The 22,379-nt window shown below is 42.0% G+C and overlaps 1 protein-coding gene across 1 annotated transcript; it reads left to right on the forward strand.

The window, feature by feature from the left end:
* The first annotated feature begins 17,928 nt into the window (after positions 1-17,928).
* Positions 17,929-22,141, forward strand: A4GNT (alpha-1,4-N-acetylglucosaminyltransferase). The gene is made up of 2 exons (XM_004278951.1): positions 17,929-18,339; positions 21,527-22,141. Exons 1-2 carry the CDS (start codon positions 17,929-17,931, stop codon positions 22,139-22,141), a joined length of 1,026 nt encoding a protein of 341 aa, XP_004278999.1.
* The last annotated feature ends 238 nt before the right edge of the window (positions 22,142-22,379 follow it).

Here is a 22,379-nt window from a genome sequence, read left to right on the forward strand (position 1 = left end):
TTAACCTCATGAATGTAGTTTTTTGTTTTTTCTATTATTGCATTGACTATATCGTGCCACTCCCTTCTGGCCTATAAAGTTTCTGCTGAAAAGTCAGCTGATAGCCTTATTGGAGTTCACATGTATGTAACTAGTTGCTTTTCTCTCGCTGCTTTTAATATTCTTTTTCTTTAATTTTGAAGTTTTATCATAATGTGTAGACTCCTTTGTGTTCATCTTGCTTGGGACTCTTTGTGATTCTTAGACCTGGATGTCTGTTTTCTTTCCTAGGTTAGGGATGTTTCAGTTATTATTTCTTCAAATAATTTCTCTGCCCCTTTCTCTCTCTTCTCCTTCTTGGACTCCTATAATGCAAATGTTAGTATGCTTTATGTTGTCCCAGAGGCCTCTTAAAACTATCCTAATTTAAACAAAAATTCTTTTTCTTTCTTCTGTTCTGCTTGGGTGATTTCCACTCCTCTGTCTTCCAGTTCACTGATCCGTTCCTTTTTATCATCTAATCTAGTGTCAACTCCTTGTAGTATGTTTTTAATTTCACTTATTGTATTCTTCAGCTCTATTTCATTCTTCTTTATATTTTTTAACTCTTTGTTAAACTTTTCACTGTGTTCATACATTCCTCTCCCACATCTGTTTAGCCTCTTTATGTTCATTACCTTCAACTCTTTATTGGTTAGATTGCTTATCTCCAGTTTGCTTAGTTCTTCCTCTGGGGTTTTGTTTTGTTCTTTCATTTGTAACATATTCTTCTATTTCCTCAGAGGAATATGTCAGAATGTCTCCTAATTTTACCTAATTTTCTGTGTATTGCCTAATACTTCTCTGTATTAGATAGGTTGGTTATGTTTACTGATCTTGGAGAAGTGGTCTTATGTAGGGGACGTCCTTTGGGACCCAGCAGCAGCACATTCCCCTCTGGTCACCAGAGCTATATGCTCTGGGGGTGCCAGCTATGTGGGCTGCATGAGCCCTTCTGTTGTGATGGGGCTGACTAATGTGGGTGCACTAGTAGGTGGGGCTGGGTCCTGGTATGGCTGGCTGTGTGTCCCAGGGTGTACCAGGATGGTACTGGCATTCTGTGGGGCAGGCTTGGCTGGGTCCTGCTTTGGCTGGGTGCATAATCTTGGGGGGGGGGTGTCCTAGGGCTGGTGCTGGCCCACTGGTGTGCAGGGCTGGACCCTGATGTGTCTGGCCACAGGGCCCAGGGGTTTTGGGATTGGTGCTCACCTGCTGGGAGGTGGGCCAGGTCCTGGGGCAGCTGGCTGTGGGCCTGAGTAGGCTGGAGCTGGTGCTGGCCCGATGATCAGAAGGTGTTGGTCTTGGGTGGCTGGGGAGGCCCAGGACTGCTGCTGGGTCTTTGGTGAGCAGGCAAGCCCCCAGCACTCACAGGCTAGAGGGAGTACTGCAATATGGCACTTGCTAGCGCCTGTGTCCTTATGGTAGATGGGCTCCCCCAAGTGGCTGCTGCCAAGCATCTATGTCCGTAAGGGGCGTCCCAATTGCCTCCTGCTTCTCCAGGAGGATATCCAAAATCAGCAAGTCAATCTGACCCAGTGTTGTTTCAGACTACTGCCTCTGTGCTGAGTCTTAGAGAGTGTGAGAGTTTGTGTGCACAGTTTAAGAGTGGAGTCTCTGTTTCCTGCAGCCCAAACCTAAGTCCCACTGGCCTTCAAAGCTAGATGTTCTAGGAGTCCTCTTCCTGGTGTAGGACTCCCTAGCTGGGAAGCCTGATTGAGGCCTGGATCCCTCTCTCTCTCTGGGGAGAACCCCTGCAATTGTGCTTATCCTCCCATCTGTGAGCTGCCTTCCCAGGGGTGTGGGTCTTCACTATACTCCATCTCCACCTCTGTTACCAGAATCATTATGGTTCCTCCTTCAGGTCTTCAGTTGTGGAAAATCTTTTCTGCTAGTTTTCAGGTCATTCTCAGCTATAGTTGGTCTGTAAGTAGTTGTAATGTTGGTGCGTCTGTGGGAGGAGGTGAGCTCAGGGTCCTCCTACTCTGCCACCTTGGCCACCTCCTCTGCTTGATCCTCTCAGTTCTTGCTTTTAAAATTTGTTAGGCAGAAAAAAAATCTGTTAGGAAGCATCAGAGCTGTGTTTAGTGTAAAGCTAGTTTTTTCCCCCCAGTACTGAGACAAGAGCATTCTGAGTTCTCTACCCAATATCCTATGAATTATGAGGGTTTTCAGCCTGACTGGTGAGGACAGGAGCTATTTCTCATCCTGTGTGAGTGCCACACACTCTTCCTCTAATCCCTTCTGGTGGTTCTTTCCTCAGCCTTGGATTGTTACCTCACACACCTGCTCTGATTATTACTCAGCTGAATTCTCAAGCATAACCCTCTGTAGGTCTCTGAATTTTTGCTCTGTGATTCTCTTTTCTCTAGTACTCTGCTTACCTCAATCTTCCAGGACTCTCAGCTCTGTCTTTTCAATGCAAAATATGGGTTCTACCTTGGCTCCCATTCCCTGCACTGAGGCTAGAAATCCTCACGTGGCAGGAAGCTGAGTTAACTACAGGGCTTACCTTGTTTGTTTCCCATCAATCAGGGATGACTGTCCTTTATTGCCTGATGCTCAGTGTTTTGAAAAACCATTGTTTCATTTATTTTGTCTATTCTTTGTTTGTTTCAGGTGAGAGGATAAACCTGGTTCCTTTATTCTGCCTCTGGAAGTAGAATTCCTTATCCTGTACAATTTTGTTTTTGTTTTGTTTTTGTGGTACGCGGGCCTCTCACTGTTGTGGCCTCTCCCGTTGCAGAGCACAGGCTCCGGACGCGCAGGCTCAGCGGCCATGGCTCACGGGCCCAGCCGCTCCGCGGCATGTGGGATCTTCCCAGACCGGGGCACGAACCCGTGTCCCCTGCATCGGCAGGCGGACTCTCAATCACTGTGCCACCAGGGAAGCCCCCTGTACAATTTTGATTGTTCCATTTCTATCAGTATCTCCTCAGTGTGAGGCTCTGTGTTGGAGAGAAGCCTCACAGAGCTATTCCAGCCCCTTCAGATTTTACTGGGAGCCCCTCGCTCTCATCCACTATTATACTGGACAAAACCCCTCCCACTTTCAGTGTGGCCACACTTTCCAGTAAATATATGTTGGATCCTTTGAGTTTCTTCTCCTCTGAGGTTTGACTGATTCTCTCTGCTTTCTCTAGCATAGAAACTGAAACCATGGAGTTCTCGGGGCTATGTGTGGTCTGTCACCATCCACTTGTATTTTGGGATTTATGGGGATAACTTGTCACAGAGTTTTGTTGTAAATGTTGTCTGTGGGATTTTGGTTTTACAATTTAGTTGTTCTGCCTGTTTTTACATGGGGATTTGGATTTAAATTATATACTGCTGCTGTTATCATTTTCCCAGAATCCTGCTGAAATCTCTCGAGAGAAAGTTGTGTTCTTATCATGTCATGTACTTCTTTTGGACTGTCATTTTCACTAATAGTTAATAGTTTGTGGTCTTTTCCTCCTAAATAATTGAAATTCTTCTTCAGATTCTTTCTTCCCAAAAGGTGTGGCTGCTTGCTTCTTTTTCTCCTCCTCCACCCCCTCCTCTTCCTTTTCTCTTTCATTTCTTCAAGAATATGTTCCATTCAGTCACAGCTTTTTGCCTGTTTCTTAACTCTTTATTTCTATCAATTTATTATAGGGACAAGTGTTTCACCATCGCTATTCCAGCTATTCTGTGCTGCCAGTACAGCTGCTCCAAAGGCATGTGGGGAAATCAGAAAAAGGAGCCTTTCTTCAATACCTACCACAGAATAAGACATACAAAAAAGCCAACGGAATTTAAGAAGTACAGTTATGGGAACAGAAAAATAGACCAGTGGAACAAAAGAGAAAACTCAAAGACAGATGTGCATATATATGGGGACATACATATGGCGACTTGCTATATGATAGCGCTGGCATCACCACCCAATGGAGAAAGCATGAACTATTCTGTAGATGATGTTGGAGAAACTAGTTCACTACAGGCAGAAAAAGAAAAAATCAATCTTTATATCTTACCATGTACAAATGTACACTCCAGATGAACAAATAAACAATGTGAACTATGAAATTATAAAGAAAAAAAGAAAAAATGTGGGAGAATATCTTTGTGACTTAGGAGTATGGAAAGTCTTCTTCAATAGGATCTCCAGGGATTTCCCTGGTAGTCCAGTGGTAAAGAATCCACCTGACAATGCAGGGGACACAGGTTCGATCCCTGGTTGGGGAACTAGGATCCCACATGCCATGGGGCAACTAGGCCTGCGTGCCACAACTACTGAGTTCGTGTGCCTCAATGAGAGAGCCCATGTGCCACAAACTACAGAGCCCATGCACTCTGGAACCCCCGTGCCACAACTACAGAGCCCATGTGCCTTGGAGCCTGCATGCCCCAACTAGAGAGAAGACTGTGTGCCACAATGGAGAGCCCGTGTGCCGTAATGAAAGATCCTGCATGCCTCAACGAAGATCACGTGCGCTGCAAATAAGACCAAAGCAGCCAAAAATAAATTAAATAAATAAATAAATAATAAATCTTAAAAAAAAGGATCCCCAAAATGTAAATCATTCAACAAAATAACTGTTGTACTTATTGCATCAAAATGAAAATATCTGTTAAATAGAGGACATCAAAGACAAATTAATCCAGATGATATGTTGGGAAATGATAATTGCAATGTTTAAGACCAACACAAGACTAATATCTAGATTCTACAAGGGATTTGTAGATTTATAAGAAGAAGGCAGAGAACCCAACAGACAAATGAACCAAGCATATGAAAAAGCAATTTACAGAAGAGGAAAACAAACAGCTAACTTATATGTGAAGAGATGCTCAAACTCATTAGTTATCAGAGAAGTGCAAGTTAAAGCAACAGTGAGATATCTCACAGGAACATTGGTGTACTGATGACAATCTAGCAATTGGTTACCAGCCCAGAACTGGCATGATGGGCACCTGAATAGAATGGATATGGTAGCAAAGATGGAGGCCATGTATTGTCCAATATTATAGACTCCCACTTCCCAAGATTGATCTAACTTGTCAGCAATAGAGATCAACACTGAGTACTTGGTATGGCACTATTTCTTGAGGAGAGCAACTGGCAACTTGGTGCCCAGTTGGTTGACTACATGAAGCCCCTGATGATGAAAGCTTCATTGTCACAGGAATGAATATTCCAAGTATGAGTTTGCCTTTCCTGCCTGCAAAGCCTCAGTTACAACACTATCTGGGGTTATGGAATGCTTGATCTACAGGCATGGAATCTCACATAGCATAGCATTTGACCAGGGACTCGCTTTACAGTTAGGGAGGTGCAGGGGTGAGCCCATGGGATCTACTGGTTGTATCACATTTTGCACCATCCAGAGGCAGCTTTCGGAAAGACATTCTTAAAGGTGCAGCTGAAGTGCTAGCTTGGAGAAAACACTCTGAAAGAATTGGGTGCTATCCTTCAGGACACAGTATATTCATGTCAATTCAGAGACCTGTGTATGGTGCTTTCTTCCCAATAGAAAGAGTAGATGGATCTGGGAATCAAGAGTTATAAATAGGAGTGGCCCCACTGACCTATTGGAGGATTTTGTGCTTCTGTCCCTGTAACTCTGCACTCTTCAGTATTATAGGTTCTGATCTCAAATAAAGCAGATTCTTGCCAGGTGATATTGCAAGGGTCTTACAAATTGCTGCAGGGCACATTGGACTTCTTGTGACAGGGACCAGCAAGTAAAGGGGACAGTTTCACTGGTAAAGGTAATTGATCCTGATCAGCAGAAGGAGGTCAGGCTGCTTTTACATGATGGTAGCAGGGAGGAATATGAACTGAACCCAGGAGATCCAATCTGGGGCCTCTTGGTATTCCCTGGCCCCATGATAACTGAACAGACATGTGCAGCAATGCTGACCTAAGGAAGAGTATGACTATCAAGGGTTCAGGCACTTCAGGGAGGTAAGTTGCACAACCAGCTAAGCTACCAACACCTGATGAGGTAATCTCTGAGGGTGAAAGGAATTCAGAATGGATTTTGGAGGACAGAGAGGATGAGTTGCAGCCCTGAGATCAACTTCAACTACAGTGACAGGGGCTGTAGTTTATTCCTCTAACCTCCTTCTTGTTAGTTTCCCCTCAGTAAGAGAGGTCCATGGGAACCATGGAAGTACTGCTCCCCAAAGCTATCTGGAAAAGTAGATCTGTGCAGCTCAAGGGGTGAACTGTGGCAGCCAGGAGACTGTGCCTCATGGCTCTCCAACCAGAGGGAGCATAAGCGACCAATGGCTCCAGCTACTGCACTATGAAATCCAACACTGAGCTGTGCCAAGACCACTCCTCCCACGGGCTTTTCCCAGCAGTCACTGTGTGTAGCAAGAATACTGAGGTAGACTCGTTCCTGGGAGACACACGACTCCTCTAGTGGCTGACTTTGGTTTGAGGACTCTCTGATGACTTTGCTGAGCCTTCCTTAGACAAGAACAGCCTTGGGCAAGGCAGCCTAGGACACTTCCACCCAAGCTTCTCTCAGACTTGCCCTGTCATTTGACAGCTGTCCCAGCCTTATACAGCTCCCTTCTTATGTTTTCTCACACTGGCATTTCTCCTAACAAAATCCTTGCACAGTTAATCTCATCTTGGGGTCTGCTTCTTGAAGGACCTGAATCAACTTGGGATTCACCCCTGCCCCCAGTAGGGTGGTGATGGCCACTGAGCAGAGGGGAATCCCTGACTCACACTTGGCTCTGGCCCTACTCCCTCCATCTCCTGCCCCACCTCCTACCAAGGTGATAGCTGCCAGCTCACATTGAGGAAAAATGTGACTCCTGTTCATGTCAAATCTAGCTGTCCCACCAAAGGCACTGGGCACATGCAGACTGAATAAGGATGCTCCCACATAAGGATACCCCTTCAAGACTGCAACAGGTAACTGTTTCACCTAAATTCATAGAGACAGAGTAAGTTAAGCAAAATGAAGAGACAGAGGAACTGCTCTCAATTGAAAGAGCAAGAGAAAACCCCTAAAAAAATAATGAGACAGAAATAAACCATTTATCAGATAAAGAATTCAAAGCATTAGCAATAAGAAAGCTAACTGAATTATGGAAAAGAATAGATGGAAACAGTGAGAATCAAGGAACTGGAAAATATAAAAAAGAATGAGCCAGAACTGAAGAACACAATAACTGAAGTGAAAAACACACTAGAAGGAATGAATAGCAGACTAAGTGATAAAGAAAAACACACAAGTGATTTGGAAGATACAATAATGAAAATAACCCAATCAGAACAGCCAAAAAAAAAAAGCAAACAAAAACTGAGAACAGTCTAAGAGATTTCTAGGATAACATCAAGTGTACCAACATTCGCATTATAGGGGTCCCAGAAGGAAAAGTGAGAGAGAGAAGGGGGTCAAAAATGTATTTGAGGAAATTATGGCTGAAACCTTCTCAAACTTCAAGAAGGAAACAGGCATCCAGGTATCATAGGAAGCACAGAGTGTCCCAAACAAGATGAATCCAAACAGATCCACACCAACAAAATAATAATTAAAATGACAAAAGTTAAAGAGATAATTCTAAAGGCAGCAAGAGAAAAACAGAGCCATATTCACAGGGATCCCCAGAAGGCTATCAGCTGATTTCTCCGCAGAAACTTTGCAGGCAGAAGGAAGCGGCATCGTATATTTAAAGTGCTGAAAGGGAAAAACATGCAACCTAGGATACCCTACTCAGTAAGTTTATCATGAGAATGGAAGAAGAGACAACTTCTCAGACAAACCAAAACTAAAAGAGTTGATCAGTACTAAACCTACCCTAAAATAAATGTTAAAGGGTCTTCTGTAAGTGGAAAAGAAGTAAGAAGCAATAAGAAAGGGAAAATCCCACTAGGAAAGGCAAATACATAGTTAGGACTGAGGCTCAACCACTTAAATGAGCCAGTATGAAGATTAAAAGACAAAAAATTATAAAAGTAACTATAACTGCAATAAGCAGTTAAGGGATAAATGAGAAGATGTAAAATATGACATCAAAAGCACAAAATGTGGGGGAGGGGAGTAAAAAGGTAGGTCTTTTAGAATGTGGTTGAACTTAAATGACTAACAGTTTAAAACAAATAGATATAGTTATAGGTAAACATACACGAACCCCATGATAACCACAAATCAAACATGTACAATAGATACACAAAAACTAAAAGGAGAGAAACACAAGCATACTGCTAAAGAAAATCATCAAACCACAAGGGAAGAAAGAAAGAAAGAAAGAAACAAAAAACACATGAATAGAGTAGAACTACAAAAACAATCAGAAATCAAGCAATAAAATGGCAATAAGTACATACTTATTAATAATTACTTTAAATGTCAATGGACTCAATGCTCCAATCAAAAGATATAGAGTGGCTAATTGGATAAAAAAGCAAGACTCTTCTATATGCTGCCTTCTAAAGACTCACTTCAGAGCTAAAGACACACATAGACTGAAAGTGAAGAGATGGAAAAAGCTATTTCATGCAAACAGAAATGACAAGAAGGCAGGGGTAGGAATACTCATATCAGACAAAATAGAATTTAAAACAGAGGCTATAACAAAAGACAAAGGAGTGCATTATATAATGATAAAGGGTCAATATAAGAAGCAGATATTACACTCATTAACATATGTGCATCTAATATAGGAGCACCTAAATATATAAAACAAATACTAGCAGACATAAAGGTGGAAATTGACAATAATACAATAATAGTAGGGGACTCTACCACCCCACTTATATCAATGGACAGATCATCCAGAAATAAAATCAATAAAGCAACAGTGGTCTTAAATGACACAACAGACCAGTTGGACTTAATAGAAAAGATCAATGAAACCAAGAGCTGGTTTTTTGAAAAGATAAACAAAATTGATAAACCTTTGGCCAAACTTATCAAGAAGAAAAGAGAGAGGACCAAAATAAGTAAAATAAGAAATGAAAGAACAAAAATAACAATTGATTCCACAGAGATACAAAAAATCATAAGAGAATACTTTGAACAGTTATATGGCAACACATTGAACAACCTAGAAGAAATGGACAAATTTCTAGAAAAATACAACCTGCCAAGAAGAAACAGACACTTTGAACAGACTGACCACTAGTAGTGAAATTGAATTTGTAATCAAAAGAATTCCCAGCTAACTAAAGTCCAGGACCGGATGGCTTCACAGGTAAATTCTACCAAACATATAAAGAAGACCTAATACCTATCCTTCTCAAACTATTCCAAAAATTAGAAGAGGATGGAACACTCCCAAATTCATTCTACAACACCACCATAACCTTGATACCAAAACCAAAGATATTACAAAAAAGGAAAATTACAGGGCAATATTGCTGATGAATATAGATGCCAAAATTGCCAAAAAATATGAGCAAAGCAAATCCAACAATAAATAAAAAGGATCATACATCATGATCAAGTGGGATTTACTCAGGGGATGCAAGGATGGTTCAATATTTCCAAATCAATCAATGTGATAACCATATTAGCAAAAGGAAGGATAAAAATCACGTTATCATCTCAACAGATGCAGAAAAAGCATTTGACAAAATTCAACATCCATCCATGATGAGAACTCTCACCTAAGTTGAAAAAGAGAGAACATATCGTAACATAATAAAGGCCAAATCCACAGCTAATATCGTACTCAATGCTGAAAAACGGAAAGCCTTTCCTTTAAAATCTGGAACAAACAAGGATTCCCACTCTTGCCACTTTTCTATTTAATGTAGTACTGGAAGTCCTAGCCACAGCAATCAGACAAGAAAAAAAAAGCATCCAAATTGGAAGAGAAGTAAAACTCACTGTTTGCAGATGACATGATACTATATATAGGAAACCCAAAAGTCTCCATGACACTTTTCATAGAACTAGAACAAATAATCCTAAAATTTATATGAAACCACAAAAGACCATGAATTGCAAAAGCAATCTTGAGAAAAAAGAACAAAGCTCGTGGTATCATGGTCCTTGATTTCAGACTATATGATAAAGCTACGGTAATCAAAACAGCATTGTACTGGCACAAAAACAGATTAAATGGATTAGAATAGAGAGTTCAGAAATAAACCCACACACCTATGGTCAATTAATCTACAACAATGGAGGCAAGAGTATACAGTGGAGAAAACACAGTCTCCTCAATAAGTCGTGTTGGGAAAACTGGACAGCTACACATGAAAGAATGAGATTAGAACATTTCCTCATACCATATACAAAAATAAACTCAAAATGGATTAAAGACCTAAATGTAAGACATGAAATCATAACACTTCTAGAAGAGAGCATAGGCAGGACACTCTTTGACACAAATTGTAGCAATATTTTTTGGGATCTGTCTCCTAAGGCAAAAAAATAAATAAAAGCAAAAATAAATAAACAGGACCTAATTAAACTTGGAAGTTTTTCCACAGCAAAGGAAACCACTGAGAAAACAAAAAGACAGCCTACTAAATGGGAGAAAATATCTGCAAATGTTATGATCAATAAGGGGTTAACATCCAAAGTCTACGAACAGCTCATAGAACTCAATATCAAAAAACAAATACCCCGATTAAAAAATGGCAAAAGACCTGAATAAATATTTTTCCAAAGAAGATATACAGATTGCTAACAGGCACATGAAAATATGTTAAATATTGCCGATAGAGAAATGCACATCAAAACCACAATGAAACATTACCTCACACCTGTCAGAATGGCTAACATGAAAAAGTCTACAAATAACAAATGTTGGTGAGGATGTGGAAAAAAGGGAACCCCTGCACACTGTTGGTGGGAATGTAAACTGGTGTAGCCACTGTGGAAAACAGTATGGAGGTTCCTCAAAAAATTCAAAATAGAACTACCATGCAACCCAGAAGTTTCACTCCTGGATATATATATCTGAAAAAAACTAAAACACTAACTCGAAAAGATACATGCATCCCAATGCTCATAGCAGCGTTATTTACAAGAGCTAACATATGGGAGTAACCTATGTCCATCAGAAGATTAACGAATAAAGAAGATGTGAGATACACACACACACACACACAATGAAATATTACTCATCCATAAAAAGAATGAAATTCTGCAGCATTTGCACAAATGTGGATGGACCTACAGGATATTATGCCTAGTGAAATAAGTCAGAGAAAGACAAATACTGTATGATATTGTTTATATGTGGAATCTGAAAAATAAAACAAATGAATGTATATAACAAAACAGAAACAGACTCACAGATATAGAGAACAAAGAAGTGGTTACCAGTGAGGGTGAGAGAAGGGAGGAGGGGCAAGATAGGGGTAGGGGATTAAGAGGTACAAATTACTATGTATAACATTGATAAGGAACAAGGATATATTGTACAGCAGAGGGAAATATAGCTATTATTTTATAATAACTTTAAATGGAATATAATCTATAAAATATTGAATCGCTATGCTGTACACCTGAAACTAATGTAATATTGTAAATCAATTATACTTCAATTAAGAAGAGGATTAAAGAAAAAAGAATGACTCCCTGATTTCTGACTTGGGTAGTGGGTGCATGGTGATTGTCAGGCACTGAGATAAGGGAGACCAAGGATCTCCATTTAAATAGAAAAGGTAAAACAAGAGGACAGATTGTGGGGTGTGCGGAAGGACAAGAGGAGGAGAAGGCAGAGAGGTTTCAGGTAAGGAGGACGCTTCCACCTATTATTATGGGGTTTTGTTGCAGATGAATTTGCCCTTTCCCCACTGGAGGCCTGGTCTCAGTTCTCCAAACCTTAAAGAGCAGCTCCAACTGCAAAAACAGATTCTCAGGAAAGGATATGGATGGAGATCAGAGAGAAGAAGCTTACTGTGAGGTTTCTGTCTCAGTCAGCTTGGGCTGCTATACAAAATACTTCAGACTGGTGGCTTCATCAACAGACCCTTACTCCTCCCAGTTCTGGAGGCTGGGAAGTCCAAGATAAAGGTACAGATTGGGTTCCTGGTGAGGACCCTCTTCCTGGATCGTAGACAGCTACCTTCTTGCTGGGTCTTCCCTTGCACTTTCCTTGTGCTCACGGGGAGAGGGATCTGTTTTCCGCTTCTTATAATGATCCCACCCTCATGATCTCATCTAAGGCTGATGGCTTCTGAAAGGCCCTACCCCCAAATACCATCACATTGGGGGTTAGGGCTTTAACATAGGAATTTTGGTGATGGTACAGGTTGGGGGGTAGGGCCACAAACATTCAGTCCATAACAGTTTCTTTCAGCCAGAATGGGAAGTGCTCAATCTCGTGGCCTCTCAGTCTTTATAAAGGTACCCGTGTCATGTGGACACTTGGTGTAGGTGGCTCCAAGATGTTCCCAATTCCTTACAGGAAGAAGAAATTAAGCACTGACTTATAAAAGTTAATAGCAAAGCCCCTTTGAACAGCCCTCCATGATCAGACTGGTTACACTGACTTCTGTGGGCTTCTTGCAGACCCTGTTCTTCAAGCTGGAAGGGTGGCATCTGAGGCACAACTGATTCACTGAGAACAATTATTTCCCCTTATCTCCCTGCCCTTCTCCCCAACCCCTTTTTTATCTGCAAGTAAATTTAAAAAGTGGGGGGGGGGGAATTACATGTGTGAATCGAGTAATACCCAGAATACACCCAGAAGCACATTCTTGGTGGCTATAGGAAATTACATGTGTGAATCGAGTAATACCCAGAATACACCCAGAAGCACATTCTTGGTGGCTATAGGAAATTACATGTGTGAATCGAGTAATACCCAGAATAAACCCAGAAGCACATTCTTGGTGGCTATATAAGGTTTTGTAAGCAGAAGCATGTTTGATTAGTGTGGCTGTGTGGAGAACAAAAACCATTATCTCCAGAAACACAAGGCCAGAAGCATTTTTTCTTGGAAATGCAGAATAGTTTAAAATATTGCCATGGGACAAGGAGATTTTACTCTGGCACGAACTCACTGAGTTTTAGTAAAAAAAAAAAATTTTTTTTCCAGATTTGATGTTGATAATGTCACTCCTCAATGTGTCCCAAGGGTTAGGTTATGGATTCTTTCTCGGTCTGCAGTGAACTGCCTCTGTCCAGCGGTCTCCTCTCTTGTCATGGAAACCCAACACTCCAGTCTCTGTTTCTGCGTCAGAAGAGTGGTGAAAGGAATTGGCAACGTTGATAAGCTATTACCCTCTGTGTATTCGTTTTGCCCTGTGAATGGCTGAATGCTTTAACAAGCTTATCAGTCCCACTTATTTAACAAATGTTAAAAACCGGAACTGTGGTTCCAACAGCTCCAAAGAAAACAGGACAAGGGTTGTAAACTTGAACATTTCCTTCTTGCAGTAAATTGGAGTTCAAAGAAGCTACAGAATTGAGTGGTAGGCATTTCATGCGTAATTGTAGGCAACAAAAATTTATTGTTAAACATTCCTTTAATGTTTCCTTCTTGACACAGTGTGTCCTTTATAGCAGAGGGAGTCTAGATCCAAACACTGGACTATTTCCAACTGAGGTTATCAGAGGTTATCTGCAGAGCCAACGAGTGCCGAGATCTCTGCTGGTTCCTTGATTTTCTTCCCAGTACTGCCTTTTCTCTGTACTCGCTTCAAACATCCAAAGAACAGCATTGTAAAATACAATAGAAAGAACAATGGATTCAGAATTTTTTCCCATCCTGTTCATTTATTTGGGGCTACACCAATCCATGTTTCCTAAGGTCTCATCACTCAGCAACAATTACCAAGGCTCCATAATCCATTGGATTGACCAAGTCTGGCTTACATTGCAATGTAGGAAGTAAGAGCTCTCTCACAGGAGACCTAAACTCTAGGAAAGTAGATAATAGCTGGATGCATGTGTGACTGTCACCAGTGTATTCAGACCCATCCATTGCTTAAAGGTAAATAGCTCTGGGTACATCTCTACTCAGATATCTGTACTGAGGTACCTAGGGGTTGCTTGGCTGGTTGAAGAAAGCCTGAGATTGTATGGTGAAGATATCTGTGGGAATTTTAAACAGAATTAATGTCACGGAGGGTCAAAGAGCAGGGACCTTCCTCAGGGGATATGTAGGAGAAACTGTGGATAAATGGCGTCCAGGGTAAAGGTACTGATGAAAGCTATGGCTTCAGGGTCCAGGGTCTCCTGAAACGTATCCTTGAGCCTCTAGGGATCTGTGGAGTCCAGGTTAGGAGCCGCTGCTGTGCCATCTGCCTGCACAGACAGAAAGCTAGTGTGGTACAGTCCAGAGAAGGCAGAAGAGGGAGCAGACGGAAGGGAAGGCGGTTCTGCTCTGAACACGAGAGGGAAGGCTGAAAGGATCCAGGGTCCCTGGGACGTTCCCGGTAGAGTGCCTCAGATGACAGGAGGCCTCCTTGGAAAGAGTCAGCAAGGACATCAGGCTGTGACCCAGAAAGATCCCAGACACCAGAGCCTGACTGCCGACTTCTGCACACATCTCAACAATTCTCACACGGGGCTGAGGATTTCCTTCTCAGCTGTTCACTGGGAAACAGATTTCATTCATCTGAAAGCAACAATGACTTCATGTTTGTCATCAGGGAGTCCAGGCCATCTACAGTAATAGTATTCTATTTTTATCCTTGGTGGAAAGTGGGGGTTGCTTCTTTGGCTTATAGAGCCCTTTCATCCTCACAATGAGCCTGAGGTCAGCACTGTACAGAGGAGCTGAGGCTCTGGGCAGTTTCAGGACTTGCTCTAGTACTCTTGGCTACAGTGGGTAGAGGCATGACTCCAAGCTCATTGCTCTTTTCATCATACCCTCTACTTGGTTCTTGGTCAGACAGGTCCTACTTTTTTTTGTGTTTAGTATTTCACTGCATCGCTAATGCTCACTTTCATCCCTGTGACAAAGATCACCAACTACTTCCCTGCTCTCTGCCTCGACCACTTGTTTGATGGTGTTGGCTATCTTGCAAGCAGCTAGAAGGCACCAGGATCTGTGACCCACCTGAAATGTGGGCACTAGGAACGTATCACTCCCACAAATGGAGTCCTCTGGTTACCTCAGAGTGCGGCCCAGGAGCTCTGCTTCCTCTGCCCCTCCATAAGGAAAGAACGACCAATCTATCCAGTGCCAGGGAACTTTTGCAAAGATGCCAAGGTACCCTGACCCTAGAAATGACAAGGTCCAGAGAGAAATTCAGCTCCAAAAGGAATAGGAGTGTGTGGAGGCCCAAAGAGCTGTTCCTGGAGAACCTCAGGCACATAGAAAATGAGAAGCCACTGACAAGTGGGACAGCTTTACTTCCCTTGACGTAGGAGCTGCTATATCAGGATCCAATGTCTGCTTTGAAGGGAACCTCCCTGTTCACACCAGAGCATTCTGTGGATACCTGTTCATGGCTGAGAGAAGGCTCTGGATGAAGACAGAGCAGAGGGTGGCTCGCAAGAGGATTACTAAGCGTGCCTGTCGGGGTGATAGGGACCAGACCACAGGAGAGTCACATTATCTTGGGAAATGTGGGGATTACCACATCAGTGGAGTGTGGTGACGCCGACCTCGTGAGACGGGGAGGAAGCTCACATCCCACAGGGGGGACTTCTGGGCAAAGGGAAGCCACCATAACTGAAATCGGGGAATCAATTCTCGTTCCAGATCACCAGGCCCTTGGACTGCTGGGGTTTCTACGTTACCTACTTATTTGTGGAGATGAATTTTCTTTTCGTTCAACAAAATCTTTTGTTTGCAAAGCTTGGACCAAATTACAGGGTTGTCTGGTGAAGGAACTTCCCCAAGTCTCTGCCCATGATTTTGACTGAGGCCAAACTGCTTAGGTGCACACTTTGCTGGCGCCAGGATTGTGCTACTATACAGTTTTCTTCAGGTGAAATTGTTGCCTTGTAACCCTCCTGATAGGCCCACAAACCAGTAGGATTAGTGTGTAGGTCACCTGAAAAATCATGTGAACGCCTTACAATATGCAAGTCTTTGTGTTTAGGGCAACTTAGCAAAGGGAGGAGCTTCCTGGGAACTTCTTGTGTTTGGCATAATCTTCTGTCAATGATTTACTTCCTTCAGCACTGTTGAATTGAAGGTTAGGTGGTGATTTATCAGAAAGTGTAGCAGGAAAAATCTTGTCATCATTGTTAAGACGGCAGCTATTGGCTAACTACAAGTTTCTGGCTGGAAGGTAAGCTCTGATTTACTGGATTTGTATTTTCTGAAAGAGTTACATGTCAAGCAAAAAATAGACTACTGATGAATGGAGATCTCTGCTGTCCTGGAGTTGGCTGGAGTTAGAGCTTATGGTGAAGGAGAGGGTGGTACTGCAGGTAACTGCTCAGAGCCTGAGCTTTGGGGACAGGCGGACCCTAGTTAAAGTCATGGCTCCGCTAACTGTGATCTTGACAAGTTATTTAACCTTCAGTTTGCTGCTTCTTAGTTCTATTAGTTTTTTGGTAAGTTATCTTGGATTTTCTAGGTAGGCAATCATATTTTCTACAACTAGTGAGATTTTTGTCTCTTCCTAATATTCATAGTAGAAATTCTTTTCTCTTGTTTCACTGCATTGGTTAGACTTAGCAGAATGATGGTGAAAGTAACAGTGATAATGGACATCCATGTCATATTCCTGGTCTTAATGGGGATATTTCAAATGCTTCACATTAAGGATGATCATTGCTACATGTTCTGGTAGACATTGTCAGCTTAAGAAAGTTTCCTTGTGCTTTTTAGAAAGCATGAATGGATGTCAAATTTTAGCATGCTGTTGTTAGCATCTACTGAGCCAAAATGATCATACAGCTTTTCTTCTTTAATCTGTGGAAATAATGCATTTCATTAATAGTTTTCCTATTAATTCATTATTTTCCTATTACAAATCATCCTTACATTCCTCAAATAAAACCTAATCAATGCACCTTTCTTTTTAACATTGCTGGATTTGATTTGATCATATTTTATTTAGAATTTAAAAAATCAAAACTTATAATTATTAGAGACATGCAAATCAAAACCACAATGACATATCACCTTTCATCTGTCAGAATGGCTAGCATCAAAAAGTCTACAAATAACAAATGTTGGCGAGGAGGTAGAGAATAGGGAACCCTCATATACTGTTGGTGGGAATGTAAATTGGTGCAGCCACTATGGAAAACAGTATGGAGGTTCCTGAAAAAACTAAAAATATAACAGAAGTACCATATGATCCAGCAATTCCACTCCTTGGTATATAACCAAAGAAAACAAAAACACTGATTTGAAAAGATACATGCACCCCAATGCACATAGCAGCACTATTTACAACAGGCAAGATATGGAAGCAAGCCAAGTGTCCATCAAACGATGAATGGATAAAGAAGATGCGGTATATACATATGTATATACAATGGAATTATTACTCAGCCATAAAAATAATGAAATTCTGCCATTTGCAGCAACGTGGATGGACCTAGAGAATATTATACTTACTAAAATAAGTCAGTCAGAGAAAGATAAATACTGTATGATATCACTTACATGCGGAATGTAAAAAATAATACAAATGAACACACAGGCAACACCAAAACAGACTCAAAGGTAGAGAAAACAAACTAGTGGTGACCAAAGGGGAGAGGGAAGGGGCCAGGGGGCAAACAGGGGTAGGGGATTAAGAAATATGAACCATACTAGGTATAAAATTGACAAGCAACAAGGATATATTGTTTAGCAAGGGAATTATAGCCATTATTTTGTAAGAATTTTTAATGAAATATAATCTGTAAAAATACTGAATCACTATGCTATACACCTGAAAATAATCTCATATTATAAATCAACTATATTTCAATTAAAAAATCTAAGCTTGAAAGTGATATTCAGGTATCATCTTCTCGTGTGCTATCTTTATCAGGTCTTGTGACTATAATTTTTAATTAATAGTGTTGATTTTAGGGAGCAGGACAGGAGAGAGGGGTGGACATGCTGATGAAGCTTCAGCTCTCCCTGTCGGTCATCCTGCTGCTTGCCTGTGGCTTCCTCTACCAGTTCACCCAGAAGTCCAGCTGCCTCTTCCCCCACCTGCCTCCCTACAAGTCCCAGCAGGGGCTGGAAGCCCTCCTGGGCCATGGGCGCAGCATCGTGTTCCTAGAGACCTCAGAGAGAATGCAGCTATCCCCGCTGGTCTCCTGTGCTGTGGAGTCTGCGGCCAAGGTCTACGCGGAGCAGCCTGTGCTGTTACTTATGAAAGGGCTCAACAATTCCATGCAGCTGCCCCCAAACTCCACCTCCCCAGCCCTTTCCCTCCTCTCGGCAATAGACAATGTTTTCCTCTTCCCTTTGGATATGAAAAGCCTGTTTGAAGACACACCGCTGTTTTCGTGGTACACTCAGGTAAGTGTTCAGAGAATCTCAGAATGTCGGTGTTGGGAAGGACCATAGAAAATGGGTCCAATCTAGCCATTTTATAGATGGGTAAACTGAGGGTAAGGCTAGATTGTCAGAGATAGGCTAGAACCCAGATCTTTTGACTCTTGCCTGGTCTTCATTCTACGGTGTTGAGTCCTGATTCAAGGAAACAGGAGAGACTTGATTTAGGCTTATCTTTACCCTGCTGCCTTTTGCTTTCACCTTATTTCTTAGGATTTCTTGAGACTATTCTTAACTGAATGAGTTTCTACATCTTTTCTAGGTGTATAGACCATTCATTTTTCACTGACAGTTTTAAACCCATCTATGTTAAACTTTTTTGCACCTAAGGGGGGAAATAAGGCAATATTTAACTGGAAAATGATGTAAATAGAAAATTCATGAAAGATCAGGTGGGTGCTGCTGTATGAGATTGGGTTACATTGAGATACGATCAAGAAACTCCTGGAGCTCTTAGGAATTTTGTAATTTTGTGCGAAACTCCCTCTACCTTTCCCTTTAAAGGACACTTGTGGTGGCATTTAGGGCCCATGATAATCCAGGATAATCTCAGCTCAAGATCCTTAATTTTTTTTTTTTTTTTTTTGGCCACACCGTGTGGCATGTGGGATCTTACTTCCCCGACCAGGGATCGAACCCACGCCCCCTGTGGTGGAAGCACGGGCCTCCAGGGAAGTCCCAAGATCCTTAATTTAATCACATTGGCAAAGATCCTTTTCCTATAGGAGGTAATATTTACAGGTTTCAGGAATTAGGACCACTGAGTGGCTGTTATTCAGCCTACTACAGTATTTGTATAAAAAAAGAGAAAACTCCTGTCCCACCCTCTCTCATTCACCTGGGGACTGGGTGGGCTGTCCTGGGTGGGGGACACACTTGCACCTTGGGGGAGTCGGGCTGTGGTATCTTCTGCTCCAGTTAGGCTACAATAGGATAGCTGGTGGCCAGCTGTGAGGATGGCCTAGCGTGCCATCACTTGCTGGTGACCACTGGATTTGCTGCACTGATTTGGGCAACTGTAGCCCTTAAAGATGCCTAGGGATGAGTACTGAGGGGGTGGGGAGGGAATGAGCAAGCAGAATCCTAATCCCCTTTCTGGTGCTCACCTCTGGGGGAGCCTTGTGTTTTACGTTGATGTTAGTCCAATGCCCACATCAAGGTAGGCTTCCTTCCTTCTGTGCGGCTTTTGATATCTGGGTCTGTTCACTAATACTCACCAATTTACCAAAGAATCAACTTTACTTATTTTTACTGAAAGTAAGTGGGTCTCTGGAGTCAGACTGCCTGGGTTGAAATCTAACCTCTGCCTCTCTTACCTTGCACAAATGACTGAACTTCTTGGTCTTTCCTTTTAATTTTTCACTTGAAAAATAGGACTAATAATAGCACCTATTCTGAGGATTTGTGTAGATTATAAGAGATCAGAACAGTTATTGATAAATTTTTTTAAAATTTTTGAATTATATTTATTTTTTTATACAGCAGGTTCTTATTAGTTATCCATTTTATACATATTAGTGTATACATGTCAATCCCAATCTCCCAATTCATCCCACCACCACAGTTATTGATAAATTGTAGCTATTATTATTCATGAGGTTTTCAGCAATTGTGTACAATATAATGACGTTAATAGCTCAGGTGAAGATTTCTGCAAAGTCTTAGTGGACTTGCTTTCGTTTGGCTTTATAGTAGAATTTTAAAAAATGTTTCTTTTGTCAAAAGCCAAGGGTCATTGTTTAATCTTTTAATCAACATATTTAAATTCAGAAAAATCTACTGTGTTTTCTGTACTCAAAATTTTAGCATTCCATTTGGGAACACTGGCATTTATAATGGTTTATTTTTATTCGTTTCAAAGTCAATTTCTGTTTTGTTCACATTTCACCGTTTTCAGTTATCCTTGACTCCTCTGTCTCCAGCTCCATATCCAATCCATCAGCACATCCTGACCGGCTTTATCTTTACCGTGTGCCCAGGATGTGACCACTTCTCTCATCTCCTTTATCGTCACCCTGGTCTAAACCACCATCATCTCCTGCCTGGATTATTTCAACAGCTTCCTAACTTGCCTCTTTGCTTCTGCCCTTGCCCCCTGCCCCCATCTATTTTCCACACTGCACCCAATGTGACCCCTTTTAGACTAATTCAGATCACAACACTCCTTTCTTTCAAACCTTCCAAATCATTTCAGTCTTTACCCCAGCCTACGGGATCCTCCCTCACTCCCGCCCCTGTCCCCGCTCTGATCTGGTTTCCTACCCTTCTCCCTTCACTACTCTGCACTGCTGTTTTCCTGTTCCTGTACATAGTGAGCGTGCTCCTGCCCCAGGGCCCTTGCACTTGCTGTATCCTCTACCTAGAGCCCTCTTCTCGGAGATAGCAGCATGGTTCATCCACCCACTTCATCCAGTGTTCTGTTCGAACACAAGATAAGATAGTGCTGTATCCTGCCCCCTTCATAGCCCCCTCGCCTGACTTTTTTTCCTTCATATTCCTTATGAACACCCAACATATGATATATTTATTTGTTTGTTGTCTATCTCCTGCCAGTAAAGATTTTTATCTGTTTGTTCACTGCTGTATCCTTAGGATCTTAGAGCTTGGCGAATAGCAAGTAGGCCTTCAATGAATATTATTAAAGGAATTAATTAGTGGATGAAGGCATGGATGCATTTTAAGATTCTTTTATCAATTTCTCAAAGAGCATAGCTATTAATCTATCTTATATTTTCATATTTATTTTTTTTTCTTTATCAGTTCTCAGCACTTTTAGGACTTACCAAAAAATTCTTCCTTCACAGTTTCATATTTGTGGTTAATTTCCATCCTGCTGAAAGTGACTCATAGGGTTCATTGTGAAATCCCTTCTGGGTTTCATCTTTCTACTGCTTTTTTCAAAAAACAATTTCATGAAATCTTTAAAAGCTGCTAAAACCTTCCCATTGATACTGATTGCTGTACACTTTTCACTTAAAGGCAACTTTTTTGGGTGGAGGTAATTTTGGTACATTTGCAATATTGGGCTTTTGGCAAATAGAGTTTTGGGAAGTTGGCTTGCTTCCTGCTCAGCTACCCTGTGCCTGGCCTCCTGCTGTGACATCCCTCCCTCTTCCCCTGCCTGGGGGCTGATTTGCACCTGTTCCTGCAGATCAACAGCAGCGCAGAGAGATACTGGCTCCACGTCAGTTCAGATGCATCCCGCCTGGCCTTCATCTGGAAGTACGGTGGTGTCTACATGGATACTGATGTCATCTCCATCAGACCCATCCCCGAGGACAACTTTCTGGCCGCGCAGACATCTCAGTTCTCCAGTAATGGGGTGTTTGGATTCCTCCCCCACCACCCTTTCCTGTGGCAGTGCATGGAAAACTTTGTGGAAAATTACAATTCAGATATTTGGGGCCACCAGGGTCCCGAATTGATGACAAGGATTTTGAGAGTATGGTGCAAACTCAGAGACTTCCAGGAGGTGAGCGACCTCAAGTGTTTAAACTTCTCCTTCTTACACCCCCAAAGATTTTATCCCATCTCCTATGCAGCGTGGAGGCGCTACTATGAAGCCTGGGACACAGAGCCGAGCTTCAACGACTCCTACGCACTGCATCTGTGGAACTACATGAACCAGGAAGGGAGGGCTGTGGTCAGAGGAAGCAACACACTGGTGGAAAATCTCTACCGTAAGCACTGTCCCAAGTCTTATAGGGACCTGCTTCAAGGTCCAGAGAGCTCGGTGACTGGGGAGCGGGGCCCAGGTAACAAATAGAGCCAATGTTGGGTCGTTGGTGCTACATCATGGAACTGGCCACTTCCTGGAGTGCCAGACTTTCACCTGATCTCCATTTCCCCTAGGTGTGCGGACGCTCACCCACATATCAGTTACAGTTACAATTTTCCACATCATTCCACCAAAGAACTATTAGAACTAGTAAAGGAATTCAGTAAAGTGACAGTCAATACGCAAAAAACAGCTGCATTTCTAACCACTAATAATGAACCATCAA

The sequence above is a fragment of the Orcinus orca genome, chromosome 5, assembly GCF_937001465.1.
Source record: "Orcinus orca chromosome 5, mOrcOrc1.1, whole genome shotgun sequence".
Classification (NCBI taxonomy): Eukaryota; Metazoa; Chordata; class Mammalia; order Artiodactyla; family Delphinidae; genus Orcinus; species Orcinus orca.